The sequence below is a fragment of the Rattus norvegicus genome, chromosome 2 (assembly GCF_036323735.1).
Source record: "Rattus norvegicus strain BN/NHsdMcwi chromosome 2, GRCr8, whole genome shotgun sequence".
In the NCBI taxonomy this organism is placed as follows: domain Eukaryota; kingdom Metazoa; phylum Chordata; class Mammalia; order Rodentia; family Muridae; genus Rattus; species Rattus norvegicus.
The window spans coordinates 37531647-37557192 of NC_086020.1; the positions used below are offsets into that span (position 1 = coordinate 37531647).

The 25546-nt window shown below is 40.4% G+C and overlaps 1 protein-coding gene across 2 annotated transcripts in view; it reads right to left on the reverse strand.

Moving 5' to 3' along the window:
• Nucleotides 1–25546, reverse strand: part of Cwc27 (CWC27 spliceosome associated cyclophilin) — a 211230-nt gene that overhangs the window by 33185 nt on the left and 152499 nt on the right. For both annotated transcript variants that reach the window (NM_001013199.1, XM_017590950.3), the window contains exon 12: nucleotides 746–855. In NM_001013199.1, coding sequence (NP_001013217.1) covers nucleotides 746–855 — 110 coding nt within the window. The remainder of the gene's footprint in view (nucleotides 1–745; nucleotides 856–25546) is intronic.

The window sequence follows — 25546 nt, forward strand, 5'->3', positions numbered from 1 at the left end:
CACGTAGTACCAGGGGAGGTCAGATCTCTTGGATCCAGAGTTAGGCATGGCATGAGCCACAGTGTGGGTGCTGGGAACTGAACAAACACTGATCCTCTGAAAGGCAGCGAGTGCTCTAAACCACAGAGGCATCGTTCTAGCTCCAGCCATATGCCTTTTCAACACAAAGGCCAACTGAGATGTTTGTTTTCTCAAGTGCCACACATCACCAGGCAAACTGGCCAGCTAGTTCTATCTTTTCTCATTCTGTAAATATTTTCAAATTACGACTTTAGAAAATTGAGAAATTTTCTTGCAACAAATGGGGAAATTAGCAGAAATCAATTTACAGAGCAGCACCCTCGTCCCAGGCAACGTGCTATTTCATGTCCAGCATGTGAGAGAATCTGTCACATGCCATGTGACGGACTGGGATGGAAGACATCCTTATATTGTCTGTGAGCTGCTGCTGCTCCAAGCTTTATCATAGGAGGTACTTCTCCCTGAAATTTCTGAGAACTCAGGGCTTTATGAAGCTCTTGTACTTGATACGAACAGACCAATTGAAATTTCAAAGTTTCAAGGTTTTTCACATACACTCGTGTGGATCTTCATGAGTGGCTGAGGTCATTGCATTCTGCTCCTGCATTTCCCTTTTCAGAAGAAGCAGCTCCTTGGAATCATGTTCAGATTGGGCTCTACCTAGCAACACTGTGAGAGAATAGAAATAAGCATCCGACTCCATAGGACCTTGGCTTTGAGTTACCTGATCCTCTCGGGAAGTTCCCTTCTTGGGCTGTTGCTTCCTCAAAGCTTCATACTTCTGCTTTTCTCGCCTGTACTCTGCAACAGGGCCATCTGGGACAGCTTCTTCCTCTGCAGAACAGGAGGATGTAGTCAGGGGCAAGGTAGCAAAAAAGGCAAGGTGGGTTAATGTACACATTCAGGACACCAAGCAGGGAGCCCAAACTACGGCTTGTTTTTTCCCATTAATTAAAACAAAACAAACCCAAAACACAATCAAGTGTGATCCACCAAACTCTACTATTTTCTCCGTTACAAAGTAATAGGCACTAAATTTGTTAGCCTTTGCACTTTTTTTCTATATCGTGTCATTTTTTATTTTTCTTTTATTTTAAAAGTAATTTAGATTTTTCTAAAATTCAGCAGAACTATTTCGTATTGTTTTTACCCTTATAATATACGTTTTTAAATACTAGTGGAAGTTTCAATAATTCACCACCTTTGCCTCCACTACAGTTATAATAACAAAAGAAAACTTTAGGTTGATGGTAAATAGGAAACAAATACACCTGTCAAATTAAGTCAAGACAGTAGCAGAAGGACAAAAAATTAATTTTACGAGGTCAGAATTTAGACAAAAAATATTCACTCCCAGCAGTGCAATGAACAAACAAAACAAGCAAACAACACATGGTAACAGCATTCACAACACACATGCTTAGTGTCCCCTCGGAGGGGATCACTATATTTGCCATATATAAAATGATTCCTATAATAGATTTATAAAAATTACTTGTGAGTTCCCTGCACCCAAATCCCGTGGGGAAGAGAGTGGACCACCCAGGAGTGCAGATATCCTGAGGCCGCAGGACAGACTGCCACCTCTGCACACCTCGGCCCACAGGGAAAATGCACAGCACCTCTTGACAGAGGGATATAGGAAGAGACAGCCACCAGTACCTGCAGTTCTGGTCTGACCCCAGGACCAAACTGATCAGGTCAAACAGCTCCCCGCACCCAAATCCCATGGGGGAGAGAAGTGTGGATACTCCTGAGAAGTCAGAGGAGAATACCCTCTGCCAATAGACCAGACACAAGAGGGAATCTCATGGTGCCAACTGTGCCCGCTGGGTGATTCCTGCCTGTGCCTAGAACTGGAAGACAGTCTCCAGGAGCACCACCACAGCTGAGAGCAGAGCACCTGTTCTCAGGAAAGGCTGAAAGAAAACAGGAAAATAGTTCTACAGGAGTGATGACATGGAGGCCTACAGCAGGGCCAAGTCACTCCCAGAAACAGGAAGACAAGCAAACACCAGAGACAACCCAATGGCTAGAGGCAAGCACAGGAACCTAATCAACAGAAATTAAGACTACTTGGCATCATCAGAGCCCAGTTCTCCCAGCAAAGAAAAGACTGGCTATCCAAACACATGAGAAAAGCAAGATTTAGATTTGAAATCACATTTTTTTGATAATGATGGAGGACTTTAAGAAAGACATAAAGAACCCCCTTCGAGAAACGCAGGAAAGCACAAGTAAACAAGTAAAAGACCTTAGAGAGGAAACACAAAAATCAAGGAAAGAATTACAAGAAAATACAACCAAACAGGTGAAGGAATTGAAAATGGAAATACAAACAATAAAGAAAGCACAAAGGGAGACAGCCCAGAGATATAGAAAACCAAAGGAAGAGACAAGGAGCCGTAGACACAAGCATTACTAACAGAATACAAGAGATAGAAGAGAGAATCTCAGGGGCAGAAGACACCATAGAAAACATCGAAACAACTGTCAATGATAATGTAAAACGCAAAAAGCTCCTAGCCCAAAACATACAGGAATCCAGGGCAAAATGAGAAGATCAAACCTAAGGATAATAGGTATAGAAGAAAGTGAAGACTCCCAACTTAAGGGGCCAGTAAATATATTCAACAAAATTATAGAAGAAAACTTTCCTAACCTAAAGAAAGAGATGCCCATAAATGTACAAGAAGCCTACAGAACTCCAAATAGATTGGACCAGAAGAGAAATTCCTCCCATTACAGAATAATTAAAACAGCAAATGCACAAGACAAAGAAAGAATATTAAACGCAGTAAGGGAAAAAGGTCAAGTGACATATAAAGGCAGACTTATAAGAATTACAGCAGACTTCTCACCAGAGACTATGAAAGCCAGAAGATCCTGGACAGATGTCATACAGACTCTAAGAGAACACAAATGCCAGCCGAAGTGACTGTATCCAGCTAAGCTTTCAATTAACATAGATGGAGAAACCAAGATATTCCATAACAAAACCAAATTTACACAATAATTTCTACAAATCTAGCCCTACAAAGGATAATAGATGGAAAACTCCAATACAAGGAAACTGCACCATACAAAGAGTGAGAATATAATCTCCTTGCAAATGAAACCAAAAGAGAGACACACAAACATAATTCCAGTTTTAACAATGAACATAACAGGAAGTGAGAATGACTATTCCTTAATATCTCTCAACATCAACGGACTCAATTTCCCAATAAAAAGACATAAACTAACAGACTGGATACCTAAAGAGGATCCAGCATTTTGCTGCATGAAGGAAAAACACCTCAGAGACAAAGACAGGCACTACCTCAGAGTAAATGGCTGGAAAACAATTTTCCAAGCAAATGGCCCGAAGAAAGAAGCTGTAGTTGCCATTCTAATATCAAATAAAATTGACTTCTAGCCAAGAGTCATTAAAAAAGATAAGGAAGGACACTTCATATTCATCAAAGGAAAAGTCCACCAAGATGAACTCTCAATCCTAAATATCTATGCTCCAAATGCAAGGGCACCTACATTCATGAAAGAAACCTTACTAAAGCTCAAAGCACACATTGCACCTCACACGATAATAGTAGGAGACTTCAACACCCCACTCTCAGTGGACAGATCATGGAAACAGAAATTAAACAGTGATGTAGAGAAACTAACAGAAGTTATGAACCAATTGGATTTAACAGATATTTATAGAACATTCCATCCTAAAACAAAAGGATATATCTTCTTCTCAGCACCTCATGGAACTTTCTCCAAAATTGACCATATAATTGGTCACAAAACAAGCCTCAACAGATACAGGAAGATAGAAACAATCCCATGCATCCTATCAAATCACCACGCATTAAGACTGCTCTTCAATAACAACAATAATAACAGAAAGGCACATAGACATGGAAGTTGAACAATGCTCTACTCAATGACAATTTGGTCAAGGAAGAAATAAAGAAAGAAATTAAAGACTTCTTAGAATATAATGAAAACGAAGATACAACATTCCCAAACTTATGGGACACAATGAAAACGGTACTAACAGGAAAAACTCATAGTTCTGAGTGCCCGCAAAAGGAAACAGGAGAGAGCATCTGTCAGCAGCTTGACAGCACACCTTAAAGCTCTAGAACAAAAAGAAATAAATAAACCCAAGAGGAGTAGAAGGCAAGAAATAATCAAACTCAGAGCTGAAATCAACCAAGTAGAAATGAAAAGTATTATACAAAGAATCAACAAAAGCAGGAGCTGGTTCTTTGAGAAAATCAACAAGATTGATAAACCCTTACTTAGCCAGACTAACCAGAGGTCACAGAGAGTGTATCCAAATTAAGAAAATCAGAAATGAAAAGGGAGACATAAGAACAGAATCTGAAGAAATTAAAAGAAAAATCATCAGATCCTACTACAAAAGCCTATATTCAACAAAACTGGAAAATCTGGAGGAAAAGGACAATTTTCCAGACAGATACCAGGTACCAAAGTTAAATTGGGAACAAACAAATCATCTAAACAACCCCATAACGCCTAAAGAAATAGAAGCAGTTATTAAAAGTCTCCCCACCAAAAAGAGTCGAAGTCCAGATGGGTTCAGTGCAGAATTCTATCAGAGCTTCATAGAAGACCTCATATCAATACTGTCCAAACTATTCCACAAAATTGAAACAGACAGAGCACTAACCAAATTCCTTCTATGAAGCCACAGTTACTATTATACCTAACAAACCACACAAAGACCCAACAAAAAAAGAGAACTTCAGACCAATTTCCCTTAGGAATATTGACGCAAAAATACTAAATAAAATTCTTGCAAATCGAATCCAAGAACACATCAAAACGATCATCCATCATGATCACGTAGGCTACATCCCAGGCATGCAGGGATGGTTTAATATACAGAAAACCATCAACGTAATCCATTATATAAACAAACTGAAAGATAAAAACCACATGATTATTTCATTAGATGCTGAGAAAGCATTTGACAAAATTCAACACCCCTTCATGATAAAAGTCCTGGAAAGATCAGGAATTCAAGGCCCATACCTAAACATAGTAAAAGCCATATACAGCAAACCAGTAGCTAACATCAAATTAAATGGAGAAAAACTTGGAAGTAATCCCACTAAAATAAGGGACCAGACAAGGCTGCCCACTCTCTCCCTACTTATTCAATATAGTACTCAAAGTCCTAGCCGGAGCAATCAGACAACAAAAGGAGATCAAAGGGATACAAATTGGAAGGGAAGAAATCAAAATATCACTATTTGCAGATGATATGATAGTGTACTCAAGCGACCCCAAAAGTTCCACTAGAGAACTACTTAACCTGATAAACAACTTCAGCAAAGTGGCTGGATATAAAATTAACTCAAACAAATCAGTAGCCTTCCTCTACTCAAAGGATAACAGGCTGAGAAAGAAATTAGGGAAACCACACCCTTCACAATAGTACCAAATAACGTAAAATATCTTGGTGTGACTTTAATGAAGCAAGTAAAAGATCTGTATGACAAGAACTTCAAATCTCTGAAGAAAGAAATTGAGGAAGATCTCAGAAGATGGAAAGATCTTCCATGCTCATGGATTGGCAGGATGAATATAGGAAAGATGGCCATTTTGCCAAAAGCAATCTACAGATTCAATGCAATCCCCATCAAAATTCCAACTCAATTCTTTATCAAGAGAGAAAGAGCAATTTGCAAATTCATTTGGAATAACAAAAAACCTAGGATAGCGAAAACCATACTTAACAATAACAGAACTTCTGGGGGAATCACCATCCTTGACTTCAAGCAGTATTACAGAGCAATAGTGATAAAAACTGTATGGTATTGGTACAGAGTCAGGCAGGTAGATTATTGGAACAGAACTGAAGACCCAGAAATGAACCCACACACCTACGGTCATTGATCTTTGACAAAGGAGCTAAAACCATCCAACAGAAGAAAGATAGCATTTTCAACAAATGGAAGTAGAAAATATCATCGTGAGTGAGGTAACCCAATCACAGAAAAACACACATGGTATGCACTCACTGATAAGTGGATATTAGCCCAAAAGCTTGAATTACCCAGGATACAATCCACAGACCACATGAAGCTCAAGAAGGACAACCAAAGTGTGGATGTGTCAGTCCTTCTTTAAAGGGGGAACAAAATTATATATAGGAGGGGATATGGAGGCAAAGTTTGGAGCAGAGACTGAAGGAATGGCCATTCAGAGCCTGCCCCACATGTGGCCCATATATATAGCCACCAAAACTAGATAAGATGGATGAAGCTAAGAAGTGCATGCTGACAGGAACCTGATATAGCTGTGTCCAGAGCCAGAGCATGTCAAATACAGAGGCAAATGCTAGCAGCAAACCATTGAACTGAGAATTGGATCCTCATTAGAGGAATTAGAGGAAGGACTGAAAGAGGGGCTTGCAACCCCGTAAAAACAACAATGCCAACCAACCAGAGCTCCCAGGGACTAAACCACTACCCAAAGACTATACATGGACTGACCCATGGCTCCAGCTGCAGATGTAGGAGAGGATGGCCTTGTTGGGCAGCAATGGAAGGAGAAGCCCTTGGTCCTGCTGAGGTCGGATCCCCCAGTATAGAGGAATGTAGGGGGAGGGAGTGGATGGGATCTGGAACACCCTTAGAGAAAGAGGGGAAAGGGATGGGATGGAGGCATATGTCCAGGAAACCAGGAAAGGGAATAACATTTGAAAAGTAAATAAAAAAATATCCAATAAAAGAAAAAAAAGTTAAGGTTAATTAATTTATTACCTCACCTCACTAAACAAAGAACTAGAATGTCCAGACAGTATACTTTGAGAGCAATATGCATACCTAGACTTCTGACTCTAATGGTTTAGAATTACTAATTGGTAGAAAATAAAATTACATACCATGAATTTCATTAGGTCCTTATATTTCACCTAGTATGTTTCCCACATAAAAATTAGTGACCAGCTCACCTTAATCTTCTTTAAAGTAATCATTTTATTTCATGTATATGCGTGTTTGCCTGCATAGATCTATGTGTGCTATGTGCATGCCTAGGACCTATGGAGATAGGAGAGAGTACCACATCCTGTGGAACTGGAGTAAGAAATGCTTTTGAGCAATTATTTGAGTGCTTGGAACCTAACCTGGGACCTCTGGAAAAGCAGCTGTGCTCTCAAATGCTGAGCCCATTATAGCAATTCTTAATCCAACGCTGACTTTCATTCAAAACCTTTGTTTGCCATTGGTAAACAGGTAAAATAGGTTATATAATGGATCTTTCCTATGATTAATTTCTATGAACAACCAAATCTTATCCTTTCTTGTGGTTCTAAGAGATGGGATTCATTAGGGAATTTATATAGCTAAAGAGAGGCCCATTTAGTGTGAAACATTTGTGAATATTAATTTGTGCAGTAAATTACTTTTATAAGAATTAAAGATTTTAAATATTTTAGTGGGATATGTAGATAATTTTTCAGCTGTTACTGAAATGATTTTTTACAAACTTTAGTCTAGAAAATTTTTAAACTTTTACAGGAAATACCATTTCTGTAGGCTAGAATCTCTCTTTTCCAATTGACATATCTTAGTAACTAACATTTAATAGTATATTGTATTTTAATTACTTGGAGGTATATCAGAACACTTACTCCAGGTTTGGAGAGTTTATTCCATGGTTAAGAGCACTGGCTGCTCTTCTAAAGGACCTGTGCTCTTCTAAAGGACCAAGCAATCAATATGGCAGCTTAGAGCTGTCTGTAATTCTAGTTTCAAGGGATCTGATACCCCTCTTCTGGCCTCCATGGGTGTGAGGCACACAGTGGGTGCAAAAACATATGTGCAGGCAAGATGCCCAAACATGTAAAATAAAAATAAAAATAAATTTAAAAACCAAAACGCCCTTCTGGGTGGTGGTGGCATACACCTCTGGCACTCGAGAGGCAGAGGCAGACAGATCTGTGGGTTCAGGACCAGTCTAGTTTACAAAGCAAGTTCCAGAACAGCCAGGACTACACAGAGAAACCCTGTAGGATGATGTCACAGGTGAGGCAGGTACAGGATAGAAGGAGGCCTGTCATTGGAGGAGAAGGAAGGATGGGCGGAAGAGAAGTTTGAAGGAAGAGGAGGAGACTAAGGGAGAGAAAGGAGAAGAGGAGACGGAGAGAGGGGAGAAGCCATGGCAGGTGATGTTAAGATTCTGCTCTGTGTATTTACAGGCTGTTATTAATGTTCTCAAGGGATAGATGGTACCGGGCTTTGTATGTTTAAGTGGGCAATTATTTCTTACCAATTGGATCTAAGATTATTGTGTTGTGTGTTCTTTTATGTGAGGGTTTGAGTGTAGGAAAGTGTGCAGCTGGGCTGTGTTTCTGCCAAGATATCTAGCAGATATCTGGGCGCCGAGGTGCAGAACAAGCTGGGGAAAAAGACACCGTTACTCTTTTCTATTTTATATATTTTTACAACAACAAAACCCTGTGTTGAAAAACAAAACAAACAAAAAACTAATCCCACATGCAGGCATACAGACACAAAGCAGTATCAAGTTGCCCTTCATAAGTACTGTAAAGCACATGTTTCTACTTTATAACTGTGAGAAAATTATCACAAATAACAATCAGACTGAACCAGAGTGCAGTACCAGAGTGTGTCCCTGCTAACATTGACTGTTCTGGAAATATTGTGGATTAGTAAGACCACCCTTAGAACTGCGTGGCCCAGCCATCTGCTTTGCCCTAACCTCAGTATCAGGTGATTCATCAGTTTTTACCAGACCACCCGTAAATAAATAGTAAGCAGAGGGGTACTTTTTTAGCTCTGTGGAGTATAGTGAGCATATTATTTAAAATGCAAATTAAATTGAAGTAAATGACCAATCAAGCACCAAGAACTTCCAGAATGCATTCAAGTGGTCAAACCCAAAGTTGAGTACAGATGGAAACTGTAACTTCTGTGCCACCAAAGAGTCTATGGGTCCTTCTAGAACATTCTAGAGGATGGGGTATGGGGTGAGTGAAGCATTTACACCTGTGTTAGGGAACAGTCTATGATTTACCTATTTAACCCTAAGGTTCCCAAGCATTCACATTCTTCATTTTCAGTACCAAACCCAGTCAAAGTCAAAATGCTTTTACTTATGACTAGAGGCTTAAAAGTCTGGATTTTACAGTGTCCCTCTTTGGAAGCCAAAAGCCGTAGTCAAGATAAGATTACAGTCCAAGACTATGTTGGGTGCCACTTGGTTTAAGGACTGGGGGATAGGGTGGTATTCCAGCATTCTGTGTAGTTGCTGTGTGGCTGTTGACCGTTGTGCAGTGTGACTGACCTGTCAGCTGTCAGTAGGAAAGTAGCAGTTGGAACCATAAAAAGAAAGCATTCCCTGCACTAGAATGTTACACACAGTTTCAGACATGGCTGGGAAGCTCAGTCTCTTGCATCACTAGGAATCATGATGGAGAAAAGTGTAACCCCTCTCTCAAATACTGTGTCACTATCATAGATGGCACTCAATTAGTGCAAAAATTAACACTTAGAATATGAGCATGCTGTGGAGTGCCATTCAGTTGTACACAGGATTACCCAACAGCATGGACGTATTTGGTAAATGACATGAGAGACTGTACACAGAATAATTCCCTTGTGTGAACTTCTAGAATGCAGAACTATAATTGAGAAAAAAAGACTGATGTCTTAAGGCAGACAGACTGCTATTGGAGAAGTGCAGATACTTTTTAAGGTCAAAGACTTATTATGCATCCTGATTGCAGTAGAAAAACATATTATAAGCAATACCAGGGTGGTTATAGTCTATTCTCTGGATGAATTTCATTGTATATAAAATATCCCTCGATATGGCTTATTCAAAATTTTTGTCATTACCAGATTCCAAAATCAGGTTAGTACTATTCTGTAAATTGTTTGAAGGCTTTTACTATAGCCAACACTGCTGTAGAATTTTCATGCTTTTTTAAATTCACTTTACATCTCACTCATTGTCCCCCCACCCCAGTCACCTCCTCTCAGAATCCTCCCTCCATCCCCCTCCTCTTCCCCTGTGAAAGGGTGTCATCCCTTCCCAGGTATATGCCCCCACCCCCGCCCCAGCCCAAGAACATCAAGTCTCTGTGAATCTAGGCACTCCCTCTCCCACTGAGGTCAGACAAGGCAGTCCAGCTAGAAGAGCACATCCCACTGACAGGTAACAGCTTTTCAGACAGCCTCTGCTCCAGTTGTTCGGGACCCACATGAAGACCAAGCTGCTCATCTGCTATATATGTGTGGGGAGGCCTAGGTCCAGCCCAGGTATGCTCTTTGGTTGGTGGTTCAGACTCTGAGAGCCCCAAAGGTCCAGTCCAGGTTAGTTGACTCTGTTGGTCTTCATATAGAGTTCCTATCACCTTCAGGGCTGCAATCCTTCCATGTATTTTTATATACCTAAATTTATCTAATGCTGGCTTTTAAATTGTGATTCATAAGGCTTCTTTGTTGCACAATTTACATACATATATATATATGCATACATATATATGCATGCTGAAGCTGGATGTGTTAAGAAGCCTCTATAATTCTACACCCCTAGAGAAGCTGAAGCAGATCTTAAATTTTGAGGGCAACCTGGGTTACATAGTAAGACCTTCCAAATTTAAATTTTTCTAAAGTTTATTTTGTAAATACTCCTCAAAAGTGTAATCAAGGGATTGACCCTCACTAAAAGAGATTATGCACAAAGGACTGCATGTTAAAGTCTCTCAAACAAACATGACTGATTATGAACTTGACTCAGATGTAGCAATGGTGGCTCAACAGGTCTGTCACTACTTGTTTATTTTAAAGTTCTCACCTCAAAGGGTGTCAGTGCCTCGAAGCTCAAAGTAAGGACTTGTCTTTTGTATTTAGCACTAGATGTTCTGACGATATTTGTTAGCATTCAAACTTCACAAAATTCTGCCATAGAAGACATCAGAAAATGGATTAACAGACTCCCTAACATGGTGGAGCAGAATCTCCCAGATGGCCGGGTAGCTCTGCTCCAGCACTGTGGGTCTGGGGCCAGACTGACCTGCCACCTTTTCATTTCCCCTTCTCCAGTTTCATTATTCCCTCTCTTCACTTATTTCATTATTTATCAACATGATCCCCTGCCAAGCTCTGCTCTAAGTGCTGGGGAAATATGACTTTTCCTTAAGGATTTCAGTGTCCCCTAGTCGGAAAGGACAAGTAAACAGTAAATTACCATAAAGTCTGCTAAGTGCTAAGGGGCAGTCTGGGAGCTCAGGGGAACATCCTGACCAGACTCTGTAACCAGAAAGGCTGCCTGGACCAAGTGCCAGCCAGGCTGAGACCTACAGAGTGAACAGGAACTAGGCAGGGAAATTAATTGGGGCATGAAGAGATGTTTTTAGTATTCTTAATACAAAAGAACAACAGAAGGTAGGGAGTCGAGAGAGCAAGCCTTAAAGAGGAAAAGAAAACACTTTGAGATAGAATAAAGAAGTGGGATACCAGGCTAGAAGGAGTGGGATACCAGGTTGGGAAGGAATGCTTTCCGGACAGGGTGTGAGTAGCTGATTGGTAGAGCATGCACTTGGCAGGTATGAGCCCCAGCTCACAGCAGGTATGAGGTGCTGTGTGTGAGCCTCAGCTCACAAGGTGGGGTTGATTGCTAAAGGCACATCCAGGTGCTAGATCCCCTAATAGTGCAAGTGCAGCTGTTACATGAGCACAAGACTGACAGTCAAGGATGTAATTCAAGGGAAAATGTGCAAATAATCTTTTTTTTTTGAAGGTTTTTTTTTTTTGTTTTTGTTTTTGTTTAGCCTGTTTCCATTGGTTTTTTTTTAATTTTTTATTATATATTTCTTTACTTACATTTCAAAGGTTATTCCCCTTCCCAATTTCCTATCCATAATCCCCCATTCCTGCCCCTCCCCCTTCTCCAGACGGGTATTCCCCCTATACATCGCCCTTATTGCCCTCCCCCATATTCCCCTGGTCTGGAGGTCCAACCTTGGCAGGCCCAAGGGCCTCCCCTTCCACTGGTGCCCCAACAAGGCTATTCTCTGCTACATATGCAGTTGGAGCCCTGGGTCAGTCCATGTATAGTCTTTGGGTAGTGGTTTAGTCCCTGGAAGCTCTGGTTGGATGGCATTGTTGTTTTTCTGGGGTTGCAAGCTCCTTCAACTCTTTCAATCCTTCCTCTAATTCCCCCCAAGGGGGTCCTATCCTCAGTTCCGGTGTTTTGCTGCTAGCATTGACCTCTGTATTGGACATGCTCTGGATGTGTCTCTCAGGAGAGATCTATATCCAGTTTCTTTCCGTGTGCAGTTTTTAGCTTCATCAATCTTATCTAGTTTGGGTGGCTGTATATATATATATATATATATATATATATATATATATATATATATATATATATATATATATATATATATATGGGCCACATGTGTGCCAGGCTCTGAATGGCCATCCCTTGAGTTGCTGCTCTAAACTTTGCTTCCATATCCCCTCCTATGAATATTTTCCCCCTTATAAGAAGGAGTGGGAGCATCTGCATTTTAGTCATCCTTCTTCTTGAGCTTCCTGTGGTCTGTGGATTGCATCTTGGGTAATTTGAGCTTTTTGGCTAATATCCACTTATCAATGAGTTCATACCAAGTGTGTTTTTCCGTGATTGAGTGACCTCACTCAGGATATTTTCTAGTTTATTCCATTTGCCTATGAATTTCATAAAGTCATTGTTTTTGATAGCTGAGTAGTACTTCATTGTGTAGATGTACCATATTTTCTGTATCCATTCTTGTGTGGGAGGGCATCTGGGTTCTTTCCAGCTTCTGGCTATTATAAATAAGGCTGCTATGAACATAGTGGAGCATGTGTCCTTGTTATACGTTGGAGCATCTTTTGGGTATTTGCCCAGGAGAGGTATAGCTGGGTCCTCAGGTAGTTCAATGTCCAATTTTCTGAGGAACTGCCAGACTGATTTCCAGAGTGGCTGTACAAGTCTGCAATCCTACCAACAATGGAGGAGTGTTCCTCATTCTTCACATCCTCACCAGCATCTGCTGTCACCTGAGTTTTTTATCTTAGCCACTCTGACAGGTACGAGGTGGAATCTGAGGGTTGTTTTGATTTGCATTTCCCTGATGACTAAGGATGTTGAACAGTTCTTTAGGTACTTCTTCTTAGCCATTTAATATTCTTAAGTTGAGAATTCTTTGTTTAGCTCTGTACCCCATTTTTAATAGGGTTATTTGGCTCTCTGGAGTCCAACTTCTTGAGTTCTTTGTATATTTTGGATATTAGCTCTTTTTCAGATGTAGGATGGATAAAGATCTTTTCCCAATCTGTTGGTTGTCCTAATGACAGTGTCCTTTGCCTTATAGAAGCTTTGCAGTTTTATGAGGTCCCATTGGTCGATTCTTGATCTTAGAGCATAAGCCATTGATGTTCTCTTCAGGAAATTTTCTCCAGTGCCCGTGTGTTCGAGATTCTTCTCCACTTTTTCTTCTATTAGTTTGAGTGTATCTGGTTTGATGTGAAGGTCCTTGATCCACTTGAACTTAAACTTTGTACAGGGTGATAAGAATGGGTCCATTTGCATTCTTCTACATGCTGACCTTCACTCCAGTTGAACCAGCACCATTTGTTGAAAATGCTGTCTTTTTTCCATTGGATGGTTTTAGCTTCTTTGTCAAAGATCAAGTGACCATAGGTGTGTGGGTTCATTTCTGGGTTTCAATTCTATTCCAGTGATCTATCTGTCTTTGTACCAATACCACACAGTTTTGTTTGTTTTTAAATCACTATTGCTCTGTAATACTGCTTGAGGTCAGGGATGGTGATTCCCCAAGAAGTTCTTTTACTGTTGAGGATAGTTTTCACTGTCCTGATTTTTTTGTTATTCCAAATGAATTTGCAAATTGCTCTTTCTATCTCGATAAAGAATTGAGTTGGAATTTTGATGGGGATTGCATTGAATCTGTAGATTGCTTTTGGCAAAATGGCCATTTTTACTATATTAATCCTGCCAATCCATGAGCATGGGAGGTCTTTCCATCTTCTGAGGTCTTCTTCAATTTCTTTCTTCCGAGACGTGAAGTTCTTGCCATACACATCTGTCACTTGCTTGGTTACAGTCACATGGAGATATTTTATGTTATTTGGGACTATTGTGAAGGGTGTCATTTCCTAAGTTCTTTCTCAGCTTGTTCATCCTTTGAGTAGAGGAAGGTTACTACTTTGAGAATTAACTTTAACCTTGACTTAAGGATGTCTTTTCTTTTTGCTTTAATGTTTAGTCAGAACGATTAGTAGGCAAAAGGTTTGAGACTGGTTGCAGGGTCTGGAGGCTTCACTAGGTATGACACCAGGATGAAGCCTCATCAGATTCCATCGGAACCAAATGAAAATCGTAATTCAAACACATCTACAAGGTAAACTGAGCTAAAGTAAAAGGAGTCTTCTACACTAATGTAACTATGTTCATCTTTTTTAACTTATTCACTCCCTAAAAGGTGTGGTGTGGTGTGTGTGTGTGTGTGTGTGTGGTGTGTGTGTGTGTGTGTGTGTGTGTGTGATGTGTGTGTGTGAGTGGGTGCATGTGTGTGGTATGTGTCTGTGCATATGTGTGTGTGTGTGAGTGGGTGTGTGTGTGTGTGTGGGTGCATGTGTGTGGTGTGTGTCTGTGCATGTGTGTGTGTGTGTGTGTGGTGTGTGTGTGATGTGTGTGTGAGTGGGTGCATGTGTGTGGTGTGTGTCTGTGCATTTGTGTGTGTGTATGATGTGTGTGTGTGAGTGGGTGCATGTGTGTGGTATGTGTCTGTGCATGTGTGTGTGGTATGTGTCTGTGTGTGAGTGGGTGTGTGTGTGTGTGTGTGGGTGCATGTGTGTGGTGTGTGTCTGTGCATGTGTGTGTGTGTGTGGTGTGTGTGTGTGATGTGTGTGTGAGTGGGTGCATGTGTGTGGTGTGTGTCTGTGCATTTGTGTGTGTGTATGATGTGTGTGTGTGAGTGGGTGCATGTGTGTGGTATGTGTCTGTGCATGTGTGTGTGGTATGTGTCTGTGTGTGAGTGGGTGTGTGTGTGTGTGTGGGTGCATGTGTGTGGTGTGTGTCTGTGCATGTGTGTGTGTGTGTGGTGTGTGTGTGTGATGTGTGTGTGAGTGGGTGCATGTGTGTGGTGTGTGTCTGTGCATTTGTGTGTGTGTATGATGTGTGTGTGTGAGTGGGTGCATGTGCGTGGTGTGTATATTTGTGTGTGTGTGTGTGTGAGTGGGTGCATGTGTGTGTGTGTGTGGTGTGTGTGTGTGGTGTGTGTGTGTGTGTGGTGTGTGTGTGTGGTGTGGTGTGTGTGTGTGTGGTGTGTGTGTGGTGTGGTGTGGTGTGTGTGTGTATGATGTGTGTGTGTGAGTGGGTGCATGTGTGTGGTGTGTGTATGTGTGTGTGTCTGTGCGGGTGTGTGTGTGTGTGTGTGGTGTGTGTGTGTATGATGTGTGTGTGTGAGTGGGTGCATGTGTGTGGTGTGTGTATGTGTGTGTGTGTTATGAATGCTCATATATCTCTTGAACATTTACTTGTCATGTTTTCAGTTTTCATAAGTAAACTGATTACTTTCCTTACTTATTTTAATTCATCAATTCTGTTTAGTTGTAGCTAATCAGTTTTGAAGCACTTCCTTGTTGCTGACTTTAATAGATTTATTTTTTAATTTATAGAATTAAAGTTGTATTTGGAGCGTTTTCAAATTCTTTGCTTTTTTTCCTAACTGTACTCATTTGCTGTGCTTTTTATCCTCAATAGTCTCTCCAGTTATTAAAACATACTTGTGTCTTTCAGAGTCTTCTTGGAATCCTTTGGGTATGCCTCTGGCCTTTGCCTACAGAGGCCAGTTTTTGTGTTTCTGTGTTTATTTCATTCACATATGTATTTTTGTCATATTCCACAGGAAATTTTTGGCATACAAACTGCATAAAGGTTCCCTTGCATTTGTTTCTCAAAAACAACCAAGACATTCTTATTGGCCCAGGGGCCATCATTTTCCCATTCTGATTTAGCATTCCTACTCCACATAGGTGGTCAGACTTTATGATCATTTATAATCATGTGACTGGATGCTTAGCATCTTGCTTTTTAAAAAGAGAGACTCCCCCTCCCTTTTTCCTTCCTTCCATAGTTTTGAAAAAAATGCTAAGCTCCCCCCTTCCTGGCAAGATGGACAGTTTTTCTGGCTCTAACTCAAGACTGCGTATATGAGATTAAAGCTTCAACTTCTAGCTGTTCGCTCCAGCTTGCTCCTTTCGTATTCAGGTCACATGTGCCTTGTTTCTGGTGTGGAGTACTCGTTCCTTTTTGTCTCTGCTTTCTCCACCCTCCTCATGAGCACGCACAATTGCCCAGGTACGTGAATGGGCTTGGGCTGCCTTTATCTAGCACTCCGTATGTTTATAGGAGAATGGAGTACGGTAGCTGTCAGATCAGGAAGAAGGACATTTGTCTTTCATACATTTGACTTCTCCTGTACAAACTAAAACTGATTAAGCAACTGGATGTCTCTAGTAGTTTAAAACTGGACAATAAAATACATAAGAATTAAAAAACATTTGTTTCCAGAAGTAGTCTATGTTTTATTAAGTGCCTTATGAATCTCAACTTACATTGGATTGTGATTCAGTAATACAATATGACTAATCATCAACCAAAATCTTTATATACTCAAGTACATATACTCGAAATGGGAGTTAAGAGAAGAAAGAGAACATTTATAGAAGACCTGCAGCATGTTAGGCACCAAACTGAGGTGGTTTTGACTTCATGTACCTAATACTCAAAGAGATGCTTTGAAAGGAAAGTGAAGTACCCCACAACATATGTGAAAATAGTAAGAAATAAAGCTACTTACTATAATGTTAGCACCAGCATTTGGATTCATATGTAGAATACCACTATATCTCCTGTTATAGCATTAGAATAAGAATGTAACTGTATTAGCTAGCTCCCTATGAGACAAAGGCAGTCCAGGTTCTTGACAGGGCTCAGGGAGCATCACCAGAACCATGCCCTCACACCTTGAGTACCAGAGCCAGACAGCAAGCAGAGACCTCTTTCAGTCTAAGTTCTAAGCTTATAGATGATGCAACTAAGTGCTAAGTGAGTAAAGTTACTCAGTGTTCCATGGGAGTCACAGCCTCGACTTATGACCCAACTATAATAAGAGGAGAGAAATACTATCGTTTTTACCTGTTACAGAGAACGTCCTTATCCCTCTCTCTATAAACTAGTGAGTAAATGTAACCTTCTTTTCCATTTGAATTTCTTGTCTACCTAGCAAATAAACTCATGCTATCAACCTATAAACTTCATTCTAGAGATAAAAGAGTTTATATCTTCTATGGCTCTGGGACCAGAACTCAAGGAGCTAGCAGCTCTGTCCACAAGTAACAAACACATACATTAAACAAAGCAAGCAAGCAATGGCTTATATATGCTGGAAGCCTACTTACAGAATGGTTTTAAGTGGCTCTGGATCCATCACCTCAAAGAATATTTTGTTAAATTTCCATAATAAATAAACCCTTTTTGTAACTGAAGGTGATACAATAACACTAGTAAACATATTTGAATAGCCAAAGGGACAGAGTCCACTAATGTGTAACTGTGTTTATCATATAGTCTGGAAATGACAAAATATTTTTCATCAAAATTTTAATTTATCAGAACTTAAATCCAGGAAGAGTGTCACACTTAAAAATAAGTAACATGATAATAAACATTTAAAGTAAATACTTACTATGTGCCAAACACTAGTAAGTGAATTACAACCAACAACTGTATAAAAAAAGGCATGCTATTAATCCCATTTTGTTGATTGGTACATTAAGGTAACAAAGGGTTAAATCATGTATCTCATAGATGGATGGGAGTGCAGTATATTACAGCTATGTACTCTGGCTCCAAAATAATGAACTTTTAAATATCTTAGTTGTTAGAGAAAGAGAGAAACAAAAAGAAAAGGAAAGTTGTAATTGAACATGCCAAGGCATGAGGTAACACAACCATATCCAGTAAATAAAATGGATATAAAAAGAGGCCCCATACTCCCCTCTAGTTTCAAAGATATGGCTGCATGGACAGTGAATGAGTACAAGAGGGTGCCACATAGTAGGTTTCCTCAAATGATTCCTGTCCGCAAACCCTTTTCACGGTTGTTCCTACATTGCCCCTAATCTCAGCTCCCCTGTGCTCACACCTTTAACACAGACCGTAAGTCCAAGGGGCACAGTATGATAACTGCTTTTGTCTGGAGCGTTTCAGGTGTAAATTCACAGCCTGTCCCTAGCCTTGCATAGGCCTTGTATTGTATTATGTGGACAGTAAACAGTAATAGCAACAGGGACAAATGATCATTTGAAGGTATCAAATTACAACAATGTCTACAGTCATCTTTCCTTTTGCTGGACAGAATGGGTCTTTGAGGACTGTTCAAGGTCCTAGAGTCCCAGAATATATAGACTTTTTCAATAGGCAGTTGATTAATTATATCGAGTTATAAGGATATATCTATCAGATTTATGACTCTTGTTAAATTGATAGTCAACTTGAAGCAGTTATCACTGATAAATGCCTATGGCACCAGGTCTTGTGGGTACAAACTGCAGGAGTTGCAACCATTCACCATCTTCACCTTCTCCCTTAGGAAGCTGCTGGGAACAAAAGACACAGTTCTCCCACCCGGCCACACGCCCTTTCTTTTGAAATCTGTCATGGCAATAATTATAATAGAAAGTGTCTGTGATATCTAAATGACTGTACAATGCAATCCACAATTTACCATTTTTCATAAAAAGTCACATAATATTTATCACACAACCACAATATAAATCCTTACTTTGTCTAAAGGATACATGTCAGGATTATGATAAAAATAATTGAATAAGAAGTAGTATCTTCTATATATACACAAACATTCACAAAAACTAGACAGAGAAACCTAAAATGTTTACTTTATTATGAGTAAAACTTCATTTTGGCAATTTCCAGAGCCTGGGATTTTTTGTCTTCATTTTTTGGAGCACCATCCAGGGTATTTTTATGTAAAAATAAAATAATACTGGCTCCATCTGGTGGTCAATAAGCCTCCAGTTTCATAAAATTCAGTCAAAGTGTTCAGGGGTTACTAAAATTGTATCTCAGAGTTGAGAGTAACCAAGTTGAATCCCATCTTACTTAGATAGAAGTGTTATTTTTTTTCCTCTATACTTAGCCTCATAGCTTCATATTACTAAGGGGTTTACGGTAATTCTTAAATAACACAGAATGTTTTTCCTGTGTTTTTCTTTCAGCTAATCTGAGAAATGTGTAGGATAGCAAGTTTCTGGGAACAATACAGTTAAAATTTACCCTGATTCTTAGATTGGATTCCAACTGGACTATAAAGTATAAAAATACCCACTGACTCCAGCTGCATTTCCCATCAGACACTTGCACAACAGTAGCCTGTGGGAGGGAGCTCAGATCTAGGCGTTCTGTGCATCTACGTTATATTAAAGCCTCATCTTGGTTTTTAAATGATGTGTCAGAGGACTGTTTGCAGAGCAACATGAAACATCAGTGTTAATAGTTGTTAGGACTCTGCTAATTTTACAGATGGAGAAAACGAAGTTCAAAGAAGTCAAATGCACTAAATTGCAAGTTCTGGAAACCACGTAACTTGTTTTTGTTACATTTATTTATCTTACATGTTTGTGTATGTGAGTGCTGTGCCATGTTGCATGGGTAAAGGTCAGAGGACATCTTGCAGGGTTGATTCTGTTCTTCCCATGAAAGTCAAGGTCTTGCTTTGGTAGCAAACACCTTTACCCACAGACCCTCTCTCTGTCCTCCCTTATTTCTGAGACAGGGTCTGACTGAACCAGCTGCTCAGTGATCTGGCTGTAGGGATCAGCCTGTGTCTGCCCCTCAATGCTGTGGGTTACAGGCATGGTCAGCCATGTCTGGCTTACCACTAAGCTGTCTTTCCACCCGAGATGAAGTTTTCTAACGGCTGATGCCTCCATTCTACATCCAGTTCCGTGTGTACTTCCTCTCTGCAGGGAATACTCACTGTAGATACTTTTTCTTTTGGTTTGGGTTTTTGAAACAGCATTTGTCTGTGTTGCTCCGGTTGTCCTGGAACTGAGAGATCTTGCCTGACTCTGTTGGTGGTTGATCTCGGGCACTGTACATTCAGTTGCTGATTTCTGTGTACAGTCTGGGTGCTACATTATCATGATTATTGAATGATCTCCTATATTGACATTGTGTAAAGAATGCTTCCTGATTTTCTCTAATTGGTTAAAAAAGAGCTGATCAGCCTATGGCTGGATAGAGAAGATGGGAAAGCTAGACTTCTGATTCCAGTCGGGGTCCCAGGGAGACAGATCACGGGAAGAGACCAAGAGGTGGCCATGAGGGTCCAGGAGGAGTCAAGGTGAGAAGGTGCCAAGGGAGTTTCTATGAGGACACACATGGACCAGAGGGAGCCAGGGCAACACGCACATTGAAGGCAAAGCTGTGGTTAGGAAGTAGATAGCTCAGAGGGTTAGAATAGATGACTCTCTGCCCAGCCATAACATGCTTAAAGCTTGTTAATAAACTCAGGAGGTCTTTGTGTCAATTACTGTGGACTAGAACGGGACCAGACACAGCAGCCATGCTTACATTACAGCCAGCACCTATGTGTGGGCCTAAAGGCCTGCACTGCTGCATCTAGCAGTCACTGCAGTCGCTCTCAACAGAGCGAGCACGATCGCTCACAAAATGGAGTGCGTCCTTGGCATTTTAAACAGCATCTAGGATTGGGCTGGAGGAATGGCTCAGTAGTTAAACAAGAGTTTGTTGCTCTTTCAAAAGACTCAAATTCAGCTCACAGGACCCAAGTTGGATGGCATAAAACCACCGGTAACTTCAGTTTCAGGGGATAAGAGGCTTGCGTCTGGCCTCTGTGCCTGCATGCACATGCACACATGCACACACAGGCTAAGAATACATTTCAAAGACATTCTCTAAGCACCTTCCTTCCTTCCTTCCTTCCTTCCTTCCTTCCTTCCTTCCTTCCTTCTCCCTCCCCCCTCTTTCTTTTTACTTAATTTCCTGTAATGTGCTAGATTAAAAATATTTTAAAGGGTTGGTGATTTAGCTCAGTGGCAGAGCGCTTGCCTAGGAAGCACAAGGCCCTGGGTTCGGTCCCCAGCTCCGAAAAAAAGAACCAAAAAAAAAAAAATTTTTAAAAATCTCACTTATCTAAATACAGAATTTTGCCACCCCCCCCCCGATCTTATTAATTCGTGGTGTTTATAATTCAAGTAACAGCTATTTTGTTAACAACTTATAGTCATAACAGCGCTTAATTGAGACTACAAAATATCATACTAAAATATATTTAAATTAATTTAGGTTATATTACAAAATAGGGAAAGCAGGGTAAGGGTGGTGGAGGCTTAGTCAGGCGATGTCCTAGGTCAAGGTCAGTCTTGAATACATAGAGAAATCTTGTCTTAGAATTCAAGGGTTGGGAATGATAATTGACCTGCATATACAAGGTCCTGAGTTTAAATCCCCAGTACTGAAGAGAGAATGCAAATCAGTAAGAATGGATCCTAAACAAAGGATATTAATTTGGTTTTATTCATTAGTAAATAATGAATTTACCCTTTTATCCTATCTGATAAGTAGCCCTTTCTCAGATTTCTCCTTTCTTAATGATTCTAAGAATACAAATGATTGTTAAGGGTTACTAGGAATTATGGGGAGATGGCAATAGCTTTCTAGTGAGGGATCAGCTTTCTATGTACCAGCTATGTTTATTGCTCCTGTTCAATTCACATTCTCATTCACAGAAGCTGACTGATGTTCCCACAGAGCACACTTTACACTTCTCCAGATGGTGTGATCCACAATTCTCTGACAGTAACTCTATGTTACCCTCCTATTCTGGATGGGGAAACTACAAATTATGTATTTATTATTGTAGAAATAATGGAAAAAAACAAACTCCAACTAACCAACCCCCAAATCAAAAACAAACAAAGCCCTTAAGTTCAAAATAAAAATATTTCTGAAGCAAACCAGGTAAACTAAAAAGATTAGCTAAATAAACTACCTGTATTTATGATCTTATACCAGCCAGCTAAACACTGTAGAACATGTATGATTTTAGTAGTACTTAAATGAAGGCTCTACTACTTCTTTAAAATAATGAATGCATGAGATAACATTCTCCAAATAGTTGTAAGAGTTTATATTAATCCTTAAAATACTTGCAAGTAAGGTGTACCAGGGCACTCACTATTCCTGCTCTGTAACTGGAGAAACCAAAGCAGTAAGTTTTCTAAAGTACAACAACTACCATGGCAGCACCCCTTTTAGGACCTGAGGTGAGTGGGACACAGTGTGCTTTCCCACCTCACCTCATTCTGCAGCAGTAGAAGGGGCATTCTTATCCCTATTTCTCACCTCAGGAAGCAGAGGTGCAGAGAGGTTAAGTCTCTTGCTTCAGGTTATAGGGCAAAGTTATAGATGTGAGGGCAAGGGTTTGAAATCTGGGCTTTCAGACTTCAAAGCCCACTGTTTTTCTATCCTGTCACAAAGCAAACTAGTTAGGGTGGGTGGGGGAGGTGATTGTATGCATGGGAGGAAGAAAAACAGAGCTAGCTCCTGCCATGAAAGTTCATCCACTGGACAAGGAGTAAGGCACAATCAATCAACTGAGGCAGAAGTAATAATACAAGCGATTTTGAGGGAGCTTTTGGGAAATCCACAGAGTTGAGTGAGTGAAACCCAGATAGAGTTGAGGCAGCAAAATGGCCTGGTAGAAGAAACACAGTTAGCCACAGTGGATGCGAGAGACACCAGAACCACCTCTGTGTGAGAACAACTCAGTGCAAGACGCACGTGAGGAAGACAGGGGACTCATTCTTAGAAATGCAAGAATGGATGGATAGGGTGAGGAGATACCACAGACGTGGGGTCATCAAAGTGCTCCACCGAGGGACTGAAGCCCGCTAAGAGGTCGGTGGTCACACTTCTCAAGCTCATTCTTAAGTGTGCCTGAGTCCTTTATAAAACCCCAGAATGTTTTAAAGGCTTTTTGTTAATTATATTACTAGCTTGAGGTAATCAATGGGATTACATTTCCAAGTTTGGTACCCACAATTCTCTTCATCAGTTGTTTAGTCTTAAGACAGTGCAGAGAAAAGGAGTGGGGGGAGGGAGGGTTGGGGGAGCAAAAGAAAAAAATACATAGAGCTTTTAAACTTTGGAATTTTCTTCTAACTACTTTAGGTAAAGCTATTTTTTCCCCCGTTTTTTTTTTTTCCCCCAAGAATACTACAATCTAAATAGGAAAATGCATCTGACTTTTACAACAGCAGTCAGTTGTTGTTTTTGGCTGTTTTACTATGTCAGAATAAGGTTATCTGCTGTGACTGTGTTTTCTTCCTATGAACCCAGGTTATTTGCTCTGTTTTTCCCTGTTCTCCAGAGTCAGCAACAGCTCTACCAAATTAAACTGTGAGATGGAGTGAGGGTAGGAGACCGTCAGCAAACTGCTTCCTCTGATAAGTGACTGTAAAATGGTCTTTCTGGAACTGGTTCTTGGAGGCTGGGTGGAGCAGAGGCCTTTGCTCAGCTTGAGCCTGACACCATGCACTGCATGCAGCTTGTGGAGCCCACCGTCCAGCAATAGGTCCTGTTGTTTGTGCTTCATTTCCTTTTTAATGGAAACAGTGCTTTGTACCCTACAGTGGAAAGGGCACTGAATAAAACTTCTGACTCCCAAAGTGCACTGAGTAAGTTAGGGTAGGCACTAAGTATCTTTAATGCTTTGGATTCTTCATTTGCTAGGTGGAAACTCTCCTTGGTTAAATTTCTTCTCAGGATTGGTAAGAATTAACTGTAATGAAGTCTGTGGCAGGCCTCTGTACAGTGTTCATGTTATATAAATATGAAGTATGATTATTTGGCAATGAGTAATAGGCAGTGTATTTTATTTTACATCTATAAGCAATTTTATAGTTATAACTCCTTTCAAATAATTAAACCACACTTGAAGAAAGCAGATATGATTTTTCATTTCAGTAACATACACATTTGAATAAAATATATTTCTGAATATTTAATCCTATTGTCAAGTCTGAAAGGGAGAAATGTTAAAAATTCTTTTCTGAAACGGTCAAAACTTAACTTATGTTTCCTATTCATTTGGATGCTCTGATGCAGAACAGCCTCCCTTTGGGTCTATCTATACTTCTGAACTTGCTCAGAGGCCAAACAGTATTTGCCGGCACACTGTCTGGGGCAACAGGTTCCACCACTCCCACTTCTGTTTACAAGCTGCAGGTGGGGAGTGGCTGCACTAGGAAGTCCACGGTGTTCCACTGGGAGATCCATCCCATCAGTAAAAGCTGGAAACTGGAAAAGTAGTTGACAGCTGAATGATCTTCACTCTGGGGTCACCATAGGTGAGCTTCTTAAGGCAAAGACTGTTTCTTTTTCAGTAATTTATGTTGAGAATCCAAACAGTGCTCAGTTACCTTGTCCTTGATACAGTCTGTCTGAGTAAATGAATGTTCTAAAAAGGGAAAGTAACTGTTTAGTGAAAATGTATCTTAGGATGAGGATTGCAAGACAGTGGAGAACTAGGTACACAGTGAGAATTTGGAGGCCCAGCTCTTTAGGAAACAGCAACAGGAGGTCAACAGGAGCAAAAGTGTGAGGCTTCATGCAGGGGAGATAAGGGGGTGGGGGTGTGAGGAGAGGAAAGAGTGGAGAGATGGTTTAACTGCTCTTGGTCCTGAGCCTCGAACCTTGAAGAGCTGCACTCATCAAGTGCCCTCTTAGGCTTGTTTTTTCCAGGTATTTCTTAGGAAATTCTAAAAACTAGATGGTTGGGCAGGGAGAAGATCAACCAAAATTAAGGGTGCACTAAAAATTTTAAAAAGAATCCTGATAGTGGGTGGCCTTATAAAAATTAACAAATTTCAATCAATCAATCTCTCCCCCCACCCCTCTATCAGTACCAGCACCAGCACCACCTGTTTAAATGGAAGTTTTGTGAATGGGTGAATAAAACTGCTCCCAGAAAAGATAGGTTAGGAACTGAGGATTCAAGTACCAGCTAGGCTCCGTCCCTACAAGGCGTTCCTTAGGGAGGTCTCTGAGTAATCTAAACAATACAGAGGCCTTTGACATGGCTGTTTTGGTTGCCTAAGTAGATGGCAAGAACCTACTATTGAAGACACTGTATGCTTTGATCACAGATATTTTTTTAGTAGTATAGTCACTGATAAGGAGCCCATACTCCTGCAAATAATTCCTCACTGAGGATCTATGAGAAACCATAATAAAAAATTCCCTGAGCATTCGAAATAAATATATAATTAAATAAAGATGTGAGAGTAAAAGAGGGACTGAGTGGAAAGAGGAAGGGGATCAGGGAGGACAGAGAGGGAGCAGGAGAGGGTAATGGGGTGAATACAGTAGAATA